This window comes from Vicugna pacos, chromosome 13 (assembly GCF_048564905.1).
Source record: "Vicugna pacos chromosome 13, VicPac4, whole genome shotgun sequence".
In the NCBI taxonomy this organism is placed as follows: domain Eukaryota; kingdom Metazoa; phylum Chordata; class Mammalia; order Artiodactyla; family Camelidae; genus Vicugna; species Vicugna pacos.
In genome coordinates, this window is record NC_132999.1 from 48,573,009 (window position 1) to 48,585,164 (window position 12,156).

Here is a 12,156-nt window from a genome sequence, read left to right on the forward strand (position 1 = left end):
AAGGGCAACAACCAGCATCTGGCATAGGTGTGAAATAGATTAGGTGCGCAGTATATGTTTGTTGAATGAATAAATTACATCTTGATTCAATCACTATAGCTGTCTCATCTCTTCTGGATCACAGGCTCCATGGAAGGTCTATACCTTAGACATTCCTCTGCTGTCACTGTCAACCCATAATTCTAGCAAAGGGCTGGAGTGTGCCCTTTAAACATTTATTACATGTATGAATGCATAAACAACCAAAGTCTTTTTTAAGGTCTGCCACAGATTTGGTAGTATTAACACAAGTACACATTTAATCTGGCAATCTTTGCAGGCTTCCCACTGCACTTGAATAAAACACAGATATACCATGGCTTACAAGTCCCTGCATTATGCTTTTTTTCTTACTTGTTCACTGTACTACAGCCACCCTGGCCTTTTCTCATTTCCTCTCATGTGCCATGCTGTTATACCCCATGGACTTGGCACACTTCTGCTTGAACCCCTTTCCCCACCATACTGGTTAGCTTTCATTCATCTTTCAAGTCTCAGATTAAATGTCACTTTATCAGAGAGCTCTTCCTTGCCTCCTTATCTCAATTAGAAAGCCCCCAATCTCCCCTGGAATACCCTGTTTTTTTCCTTCATAGCGCATCTGTGGCTCTGTATTGTTGGACTCCCTCATTAGGCTGGAAACTCCTAGAGAGCAGACACTGTATTTGTCTTGTTCACTTCTGTAAACCCAGTGCTTAGTAGTGTCTAGCACATAGCATCTGCTTTATAAATGTTTGCTAAATTGAATGAATGGCAAACATATAAGCTTGGTATCATATGCTAGCTACAGACAGTCTGAGGGCAGGAACCTAGCTTGTTACCTGCTACCTTGCAGTGCCCCCAAAGTTTTTTTAAGGGGCCCATGGATGTTGGCAGGCACAGTGCTCAGGAGTAGGGTCTGACCAGAGAGCTCTAGCCCCCTTCCCTATGGCTTGCATCCTTCTACCCTTGGCCCAGGCAGCTGCAGAAGCAGGGGCATGAGGAGGGCCAGTACCTGGAGGGAGAAACCAGTTCCTTCTGACTCCTCTTGGAGCCTCTCTCCCAGGCTTGTCCCAATCACAGCCATGCACAGGACCCTCTCACATGTACATGTCACCTTGGTTCTCTTACCTGATGTAAAAGCCTCCTTGGCCTGTGTCCTTGCTTCCTCTGCTGCTGCCACCCCTGTCACCCACAGACAGATGGGAAATCGCCACCAAAGACTTAACACTCCCTTCCAGGCTCAGAGGATCCCAGCAGGGTCCTGGAAGAAGCTCCTATGACAGAGAGCTCAGGAAAGGATTCATAGAGCTCATGGCTACCCCTCCCCCAACACACAACCCGACCTAAAATAGGAATGACCATCTGGATCCACTTATAGGACTGGTTGGGGGAGGGAAGGATGGCAGATCTGTAACCATCAAGCTAGGAAAGCTTGGAGGGTAAGATGCTGCTTTTTGAAGGGTGAACTTGGGGCACGTCCTCTTTTGGTGGGAGGCAGGGCACCCCTTCAATTGGCTGCAGGTGTAAGTCCCCAGGGCTCACATATTCTTTCCGCAAGCCTTCACTTCTCATCCTGGCATTCAAGGCTCCCATGGTCTGGCCCCAACCCCCAACCATCTTTTCCACCCTCATCTGTCTCCCTCAGGACTTAATTGGAGTTAACACCTTTGGGCTGTTTGCCCTTCAGAGAATGAGCCCTGCATTTCATACCTCCTGTCTTTGCTCGCACTGTTCCTTCAGCAGAGTGCCCTTTCCCTGCTCTCCTACACCACTTTCAAGGTTTCCAGCAAATCCTCCCTCTTTGCTCCCAGAGCACGAAGGCTGTTTCTACCTATTGAATATTCATGTGTACTTGCATTAGCATTAGCTGTTTACATGTCTGTTTCCCCCAAGACCCTGAACTCCTTGAGAAGGGGACTGACTGGATCCACTGGATCCTGTAGTCAGCATGGCCCCTGGCAGATAGGAAGTGCTCAGGGTATGGCACCAGAGCTATTTGTTGACCATAGATGGTCTCCTTAAGGGCTCTGAGGAAGAATCACCTCAATCAATAATCCAGGGAAGCAGGGCTGAGCCTGGGGCAATCACAGCGCAAGTTGGAAGAGCTGCTGGGTGTGACGCAGTGTGTGTGTGTGTGTGTGTGTGTGTGTGTGTGTGTGTGTGTGAGTTCAGTGTCCTCTTTCTGCAGCCTTTCTGCTTCTGCTCCATTCATTACCTTCCCGGGCTCCTGGAGACTGCGATTCCGATTCCCCCCATTAAACCCTAAAGTGTCTTCCTGGATGGCTCCAAACCTTCCCATGGTGGGGAGGGGACCAATGGGGCTGATACAAAGCAAGAAACCATTTGAGAACAGACCCTCTGACCCCTTTTAGACAGCAGAGTTTACAAAATGACTTCCTTCTCCATTCCATTTTGTAGATCAGCAGACTTACCCAGGATTATAGAAAGCACAGCTAGGACCAGAATCTAAGTGGGCTACACCCAGGAGGGCGGTAAAGCACGATGGTTAAGCATGTGACCTCAGGAGTCAGCCAGCAAGTCCAGGGTTGACCCTTGGCTCTGTCAGTGGTTGTCAGACCTTAGGAAAGTAACTGAACCTGTAGAGGGATCTGTTACCTTGGCCCTAAAATGGGAAATACTTGCAGGATAATTGTAAGGTCTATTTGATAGGCTATAGCTGAACAGCTCCTGGCCCAATATGAACACTCAATGTTGGCTATTACAGCAATTAAAACCACTCTTCCTCACAGTGAAAAAAAATGTGACAATGAATATACATGTGTTCATGTATAACTGAAAAATTGTGCTCTAAACTGGAAGTTGACACAACATTGTAAAATGACTATAACTCAATAAAAAAATGTTAAAAAAAAAAACCCCACTCTTCACCATCATAGGACTCTTAACCACTTAAAAAGCACGTTGATGCACCATAATCTCACTATGATTTGGAGCCTCCTTACAATGCAGTGAAGTAGTCAGAACAGATACTGTGGCACTTATTTTCTTGATGAGAAAAAAGAGCCCAGAAAGGTTTAGGAACTTTCCCAAAGTCTAAGCGTATATTAGACAGAGCTGGGATTTTGAACCTGGACCCTGGGCAATCTCTGTTGGTAAGCCCTTTTAGTGTCATTAAAGGGTGATAAGGCCAAGACCTGAGATTCTGTAAATCACCAAAAAAAAAAAAGGGTGCCAACTATAGCCTCATTAGGACAGGACCTGTTTTATATATATAAAAAGAAATGGGTCACATACAGGAGGCAGAAAGTGGTCGAACAACAGAGTGCCTCAGGCCTGCCATCACGTCCATCAGAATGCCTTCCTCCTGCCCACCTGCCCTGCCAGTCCTGGAGCCTGGCCTGCAACCGGAGACTCCACAGCAGAACGTATGGGGAAGGACTCACAATTTCTAGTGAAATCCAACGTTCAGGGACCGTGTACGACCCCTGTATTTGCTATTCCACATTTTCCAGATAATGTGGGGGGAGGGGCCCAGGACAGAGGGGACTAACCTGTTGTATGCATTTTCATTAAGTCAGGGCCAGACAAACAGGAGCTCAAGAAGCATCCTGACATTAAATGATTCTTTAAGACTTGGACTAGCAATCAAAGATTAGGGATCCAGTCCTGGTTTTGCATCTAATTCACTGGGGTCCTTAGGCAGCCCATTCCCTCTTCCTGCCCCTCTTTGGAACTCATTGTCCCTATTTGTACAATGTGGAGATAGGACTAAATCAGTGGTTTTCAGCTGTGGCCCTACATTAGAATGACTCTGGGATGCTTTAAAATAATGGATGGATGTTTGCCCCCTCCCCCACCCCCTCAGACCAGCTGAAACAGAATCTCTGGAGTGGGGCATTGGTAGTTTTTAAAGTAACCTGGGTGGTTTGGATGTGTAGCCAGGACCGAGAACCTCTGAGCTAGGTGATGTCTCAAGTTCTGCAACCACATTTCAGCATGCTCCTAAGCACAGAGACTGGCAGCAGGCCCCTGGGGTCACACCTACCCACCACAAACACAGGGGTTCCAATTCTAATGTCTGTTTTGCTCTACATCCACCCTGTGGGCTTATCTGGGCCCCAGGGTCTCTCAGCAGGGCTGGGTCACACCTGTGGAAGCACATTAAAATTGGAGCACCTCAGACCTTTTCACTGTCTACAGTTTTGCCTTTTCCAGTTGGAATATTTGGAATCACAGGCTTTTCTTTCAGATTGGCTTCTTTCACTAAGCAATATGCATTTAAGTTTCCTTCATGTCTTTGTAGCTTGAGATTGCTCATTTCACTGAATAATATTCCATTGTATGGCTGTACCACGGTTTGTTTATCCATTCACCTTTTGAAGGACTTTTTGGTTGTTTCCAGTTTTTGGCAATTATTCATAAAGCTGTAAACATTCGTGTACAGGTTTTTGCATGGACGTAAGTACAACTCATTTGGGTAAATACTAGGGAGAGCAATTGCTTGATCCCATGATAAAACTATATATATCTTTGTAAGAAACTGCCAAACTGTCTTCCAAATGGAAGAATTCTCACCAGCAATGAATGAGAGTTCTGGAGAGTGGTATCTACGTTGATTTAACTTGCAATTCCCTAGTGATGTAACGCTGGGCATCTTTTCATGTGCTTATTAGTCACACGAATAGACTCCTTGGTGAGGTGTCCATTCAGATCTTTTGCTCATTTCTTAATTGGGTTGCTTGTTTTCATATTGTTGAGTTGTAAGAGTTTTATATTTTCTCTCAGTCCTTGGCTTGTCTTTTTCATTCTCTTAACAGCGATTTCATAGAGCGTAAGTTTTTGAAGCCCAACTTACCAATTTTTTCTTTCATGGATTGTGCTTTTGATGTTGTATCTAAAACCTCATTGCCAAACCCAAGGTCACCTAGTTTTCTATGTTAGCTTCTAGAAATCTTATCAGTTTGTTTTTTACATTTAGTTCTATGATCCATTTTAATTTTTGTGACTGGTGTGAAGTCAGTGTTTAGATCCTTTTTTTTTTTGCATGTAGACGTCCAGTTGTTCCAGCACCTAGTACATCGTCCCTTCCTTGCCTGGTCTGGAAACGTCTTGAAGAAGCTTCTGCAGATTTCACTTTTGGAAGAATGACACCAGCCCACAGCACCTGCTTTATAGTATCACCTCTTGTGCTTCCGATAGGATCTCTTTCCTGTCTGTTCTTCTGTACTAACCTGAGTATGCCCTGCTGGCCTCAGCCTGGTTCTTTCCAAATGTGCAAAGAGAATAATCACAAAATTTCACTGGTGAAACTACTGTTACCATAGTACTGAACTACAGTTCCCAAACTGGGCATCAAGGCACCTTAGGGTGCCACAGCAAAGTCAGCACAGTAGGGTATTTTAAATTTGAGAGACACTCAGCATCTGTTGGCTGAGTGAACCTCTAGCTCAAGGTGGTTCACAGTTTCATCAATAGATTGCACTACATTCCTTTGATTATGTCATCTTTGAGAGGCTGTGTTTTTAGTGGTTCCTGTGATACAAAGCAAATGAAAGCCCATGTGGAAAAGGAAATGAGGATGGCGGTGTCCAATGTGATTAGAAAGTCTGACAAGTTTTACAGCACCCAACAAGCACTCAGAGTCGATTAGTTATTATAGTTATTTAAGAATGAAATAAAAATAGTTTCTTCTAACTTATATGTATTTTTTGGTAGGACATTAATTCTTAAGTGATTTGGGCTTAACTAATAAGGTATTTCTTTTGGCTTAGGGGGTCCTTGAGAAAAACTACTGAGACACTAATGGTTCAGTGAGCTGAGAAAGTTTCGGAACCTCTGTTCTAAGAACTCCTCTAATCCAGGGCCCATCAAGAAACTGTGGGTTGTGAAATCAATTTCATGGGTTATAATCAGCATTTTTCCTCCTTAATAAAATAGAATGGTAAATAGAACATACTGCATGTACCAAGGGTAAATGTTATTGTGTAAGATTCTTACATAATAAACTTAAGAGTATCTTGGGTCTCAAAGTAAAATGTATTATTTCCTGTTTGGGTTCTGATTTTAAAAGTCTGAAAAACCACTAAGACTCCAATCTCCTTATTTTACAGATGGGAAAACAAACCAGAGAGTGAAAGCTGATTATTGCAAATCACAGCCACCAGGCCTGGCTCTGCCCTTGGCCCTGCTAGGCTGAGTGGCTGCTGTCCACAGGGACCCTCCAAGGGAGGCCTCATTCTACCTGGTAGAGCTGTGGTTACACAAAGTCTCAGAGCCACAGAGGTGAGATACCCTCACTTTGATCCCAAGACCCATTTGCATCCCACAAACGCCACCAGCCACACCTAGAACAAAATGGTTTTAATCAATTGCGTCACCCTCACTCTCCTGGGAGCGGAGCAACAAAAAGGCTCGGCTCCTGCCCCCAGAGGACAGTAAGGCTTATGTGTCTCTCCACACTGCAGGGCCCAGGCTGGGCAGGCAGGGGCAGGAGGCAGGGAGGAGGGTGGGAGGCAGGGAGAGAGGAAATGGCGTGGCTCGAACACAGGAAAGCAAAGGGGCCCCTGCTGGTCCTTGGGCCCCAGGGCCCAGCCCCAGTGCTCCCGCTCTCCCCTCCCGGCTGGAGAAAGGTCTTGGAGAAGAGATGGGGAGCAAGTCCCAGCAGCAGGAGAAGCAGCAGCAGCTGTTTCCTTCACCAATAAATATACTTCATTACCAAGCTAGAAGAGAGGGGTGGATGGGGTGGAGAGGAAGGGGGAGGAGCTGCCACCTGTGTTGCTGGGATTAAAGCAATGACTAGATGGTGCCAGACCCCCCACCACTATCCTCACCACCCTTCATACCCCTCATCTTCTTAAAACTGTGAAAAAGCTTTTAACATGGTCCTCCCGTCTCCAGGGCTTCTCTGAAGCCTGACTGAGAGGAGGCACCTGGCAGAGACAGGGTGGAGGGAGGGAGGGAGGGAGGGAGGCCGCTTCTCTCCAGAGGCTGCAGCTGGAGGGCTGGAGCCAAGTGAGCGCTGAAAGGGGAGGGAGAGGGGAGGAAGGCTGAACCAACTACCGGGAGCAGCCCCTGAGCTGAGAGCCAAGGGGGTAAAGAGGGAGGCTTGGTGAGTGGTGGGGTGACTGCTGCATCCAGTGTAAAGCTCAGGCTGCTGAGGAGGGAGGGGGCTGAGTTAGGGGCTTTCCCATCTGAGTGGCTCAGGAGACCCACCCCCTCCCCCCAGAGCAGCAGGGGACTAGAAAAGCCATCACTTCTTTGGTCTTTGTGGCGGCTCAGCATGTGGGGTGGGAGGGAGGGCAGAGAGGGCCTGGAAGGCCCTAGCAGGGAGTGCCACCTCAGCGAGAGTAGGCCTGGCTGGGAGCTCTGGCAGGAAGGTCACAGTGAGGCCAAAGAGCGCCCGCCAGAGGGAGGAGAGTGGCCCTTCCGAGTGCGAGTGCAGAAGGGCTGGCGCAGATGGGTGGGGTATGGTGCGGTGCCCCACCCTCTGCCAGGGCCCTTGGGAAAGGCTGAGCCCCTGAGAGCAGGCGCAGGACCCAGAGCCAGTGCCTGGGACGAGGGCAAGGATTCTGTACTGCAAGGAGGCAGTGGCCTGGCCATGCCCGCTCCAGGGCACACATCCTTACTTCTGTTTCCACCCTGACACAGTGGCTCTGGAGGAAGGGAGGGGACCCTATCCTGTTTCAAAACCTTCCCTGAAGACCACGAAAGAGCTAGCTTTGCCCGCCAGGAGCAAACGCAGCAAGTGGTCAAGGCTAGCCCTGACACCCTGGGAATCCCACTCCCCATCCTGCTGCCAACTGAAGGGTCGGGCAGTCCTTGAAGACAGCTTCAGCCCTTGCCTCCCCACCTGACACAGGCCAGTGCCCTCCAGGGACAGGGAAGTGGGAGGTGGGGGGCATATGGAGGAGCTTCCCCTCCTGCTCTGCTGCTCAGGGCTGGGGCCAGTCAAGGGGCAATCTGCCCAAAAGTCCGAAAGCCAGCAAGTTGTAGCAACCCCCACCCCAATGCCAAACTAACAAACAAAACAGGGAAAATGAAAAAATGGAGGGAAGGGGAAGACAAACCAAAACAGAACCCCCTGACCTCCTGCCCGGGCGAGGATCCAGCAACAGCAGGGGCTGGGCCAAGGCCGGGAGGCTCTAGCTGGGCCGGCACTGCACCTGGCCCTCGGAGCTGTCCTCATCGTCCGAGGCCCCGGCGCCCCCACTGCTCAGGCCCGTGATCCGGTAGCCCATGTTGAGCAGCATCACCTCCAGTGGGTCCGCGTTCATGCGCCGCTGGTTGGCCTGGGACGCGCCTTCCATGTCCTCCACAACGCGGCCTGTGAGGTCTTCACTCTGGGGGGGGGACGACACCAGGACATACTGGAGGGGAAGGCACACATATTATGGGATATGTGTGCAGAGGCCACACACACAGAGCTGAGCGGTACATATGGGGGGACACGTACACACCCGGGTGTATCCACATGTGTTTAAGGCTGGAGGGGAACACATCCTGGGATGTATGCGGGACCCCCCCACCCCCCAGGACATGTGTGAGGGAGATGACACACCACACGGGTTATACATGCTGGGGAGGCCCACACAGTAATACACACCAGGAGGGGACACAACACCCTGGGATAGATACCTACTAGGGGGAGTACACACACCAGGGTGTACATCGGAGGCCCCACACTGGGAAAATGAGGACATACCACATGGAGACATATGGGGGACACACCACACAGGGTTACATACATGGGGGCCCGTACATGGACGTAAATGAGGGAGGACTCACACCAGGATATGCTGGGCACACATACTAGACACCTGGGGTGAGGGTATGGACACAACTCCCCCCACCCCACTCGTCTGCTACCACTGCCAACTAGGATTCCTTTATCCTCCTTTTCCTCTCCCGTCAAGGGAGGGTCCTGTAGGGGTCTCCTTAAAATTTATAGAAAATTGCCTCTGGAATTAGATACACCTCTTGACTTCTGTTTGCCAGCTGGGAAGAGGGGGAGGTGGGGTAGAGGCCTGGGGAGGCCTCAGGCTGGTCCACCTGGCTACCCATGGGGGAAGTGGAGGGGACTACACTGTCCTAGGTGTCCCTGTGGGCTGGACACACCACAGGCATCACTTCTTTAATCCTCAAAGCAACCTTCTGAGGTGGTGCTGTCATTCCCGTTCCAATGTACAGATGATAAAACCCTGAGTCAGAGATGGTTAAGTCCCTCAGGCAGTGAGTGAGGGGACCAGGATTCAAACTTAGGCCCACTAGACTCCAAAGCCTACATCCTTCTCGTGTGACTGAGGGACTGGCCTCTGCACAGCTTCTGGGGGACACGGCACAGTGGTTTATGAGGGGCAGAGCACCTAGGGAGCCTCTGAGGTACCGTTCTCATGAGGTAGTGTTGGAGCTGGTCCGTTCCCTCCCTGCCCTCCTGCACCCAGTCTGCGGTTAGTTCCCTGTACGTGAGTCTCATCTTTGCAGCTGGCTCAAGGACGTGTCCCAGGAGTTGCCCACTTCATTTGGAGCTTTCAGAACTAGCTGGCTCCCCACCTCGACACAGCCTTGGGCCCTGGGGTAACAGCTCACTCATTCTAGCAGCCTCTGGCCTCTGCATAACTCAGGTGACCTCTTCAACCCTCACAGGCTCAGCTGCAGGGACCATCTCTACCCTCCTTCCTGTCTAGCTTCTGCCACCTGTCCACACCCTCACCTCTGGCCGGGGGTTCCATAGCCGCACAACAGGGTCAATGCCGCTGGTGGCCAGGAAGCAGTAGCTGGGGTGTGGCTGCAGGCAGTTGACGATGGACTCGTCCCCCTGGAGCACGCGGACCAGGTTGGTGGTCTCCTTTTCCCAGATGAAGAAGGAGCCATCGTCAGAGCCACTGACGATGTACTGAGCGTTGCTGGCGGGGGGCAAAGGGCAGGGAGGTCAGGTGGGGTACTGCCCTACAGCCTCAAGTAGAGGCTGTGCGGCTCAGGGAAAGGGGGAGCAGGAACGTTTGGAGCCCATCAGCCCCCCGAACTCTGAGGCCTTCCCCTGACTCAGAGCTCCCATGTACATGGCCATTCTCTCCACACTGCAGAGCCCTGTCACTGCTCAAGTGTTCCCTTAACCTCAGTGTCAGGGACTGCTTGGGTCCACCCAACTTACTCTCCCCCAAAACTACTTTATAAGGTCCTTGGGTACCAGGATCTTGCATCTCTTAGGTCTCTGGGAAAACTCTTGAGAACACTCTTGCCTGAGGCTTTCCTCAGAAGTCCTAGCTTTCCTGGATCCAGACCCCAAAATCCTACAGCACATCTGCCCCTCACACACCACTGACATTTAGAAGGGATCTTGAGGGAGATTCTTGATTCACAGTCATGTACCTAATCTATCCAAAGCAAGCACATCATCTGCAAAGGAGGATTGGGGGCAGTGGTGTCTGAGACATGGGCCATGACCCTCAGTACTGGGGGCACAGTTCTAGGAACATAAGATTGCCAGCCTCTCAGGGCTCTTGCCTCATGCCCCCAGCAGAGGAAGGCTCCAGGAATCCAGATAAAGAAACCAAGCTCCAGCACATGGAGATAAAGGGAGCAAGAGGTGGGGGGTAAGGGGGAGTTCAGGCGCTGCGCTGGATGCTTTCTGGATTACCTCTCAGTCCTTGTTATGGCCCCTTAGTAGGATGGGCTGGTTTCATTTTACAGATGAAGAAACTGAGGCCCACAGAAGTGAAGCCACTTGCCCAAGGGCTGGGGTTTGAGACTCTTTCCTGAAAGCATTATGTCCCCACACCTCCCCTTCCAACCTCCTGCTGCCAACTGGGCTGTGCCCCCCTCCTCTTCAGGGCCTCGGACCTGCCAAAGAAGTTGGCCTCCTTGATATCCGTGGTGGTGTTGCAGTGGCCACAGTAGCGAAACTGGTAGTCGTAGCTTCGCTCCCGCAGCACCATCTCATCCTCTGAGATGGAGTCCTTGCGGCTTGTGCTGCGGAGGCGGACGGGGCCGCCGCCACCGCCACCACCACCTCCGCCGCCACCACTGCCGCCGCCACCGCCGCCGCCGCCGCCGCCACCACCACTACCACCACCACCAGCTCCCTTCTTCTCCTCTGGGGAAAGAGAACAGGAAAGGTGAGAGTCCTGTCCCTCTCTCCCCTCCCCCACCTCCCCTCCATCCCCACTCCACAGTTTTCAGTCCAAGCAGTAAGAAATGTAGGGCTACCTGCCTCCACCCCTACCCTGGAAAACTGGGAACAACTATGGGGAAGAAGCATCTTTGGATTTGGCCCTTGAGGGTGTTCAAGAGGAGACCTCTGATGCCAGGAAGGCCCTGGCTCAGGTCCCTGAATAATGTCTGGAAGCCCCAAGGAGGCACAGGCCCAAGGTCTCTTTCTGTGGAAGTGAGAGGTAGAGAGGGGAGGGTAAAGCACTGCTGAGAGAGCTTTGAGGGGGGTGATTTTTCTAAAGAGATTCATAGCTCTGAAGGCAGTAAGGTCCAAGCCCCCTTCTCTAGAGGACAAGTTATCATGGATCCCAACCTAGGTACTGACTGGTTAAATGCCTTGGGTAAAATACCAGTTTTCTCAGTGCCTTGTTCCTGCCTGCTTCAAGGCCTTAGCACATGCCGGTCCCTATGCCAGGACTCTTTACTGCCCCAGCTACACTTTGTATCTACTTAATTCTTCCTCCTCATCCTCAAGACCTCAGCCTTAATGTCTCTTCCTCAAGAACCCGAGTCTGTCATCGAGCCCTCCCCCGACACCTACACCCTGTCAGGTCCCCAGGGCATTGTTTCTCCTTCATCGCTTAGTTCCTTCCCAAGGTTATAAACTCATGAGTACAGAAATTCCACCTGACTTATTCCCAGCTGTATTCCCAGGACCCAGCACAGTGCCTGGCACTATTTAGACAAATGAATCAATCCATGGTTAGCAAACTGCAAAGGAGAGTGGGAGAATCCATGCCTGTCCCCAGTGAGCTCCCTGCTCACATTCACAGACCACAGTTACCCAGCTCACTCTCCAATGCTACCCTGGTGAGCCGTGCAGGACCTCAAATGCTCTCTATGCAGGTAAGGCAGCAGGTTCCAGAGGCTGTGCTTTGCCCAAGGTCACATGGTTACCACGTGGCAGAGCTGAACTTGGAAACTGAGGCTCCACATCTGTGCCCAAGGAATTTCTACTGTCCTGTG

The 12,156-nt window shown here is 50.7% G+C and overlaps 1 protein-coding gene across 3 annotated transcripts in view; it reads right to left on the reverse strand.

Moving 5' to 3' along the window:
• Nucleotides 1-6,327: 6,327 nt before the first annotated feature.
• The window catches only part of WDTC1 (WD and tetratricopeptide repeats 1), a 59,298-nt gene continuing 53,469 nt past the window's right edge, over nt 6,328-12,156 (reverse strand). Inside the window, exons 14-16 of one of the 3 annotated variants that reach the window (XM_072975017.1) lie at nt 10,822-11,074; nt 9,692-9,826; nt 6,328-8,321 (exon numbers count right to left, since the gene is read on the reverse strand). In XM_072975017.1, coding sequence (XP_072831118.1) covers nt 8,252-8,321; nt 9,692-9,826; nt 10,822-11,074 — 458 coding nt within the window. In that variant the 3' untranslated portion in view covers nt 6,328-8,251. Of the gene's footprint in view, nt 8,322-9,691; nt 9,885-10,821; nt 11,075-12,156 lie in introns of all 3 variants that reach the window. The other 2 variants (XM_072975016.1, XM_072975019.1) reach the window with 2 other exon arrangements.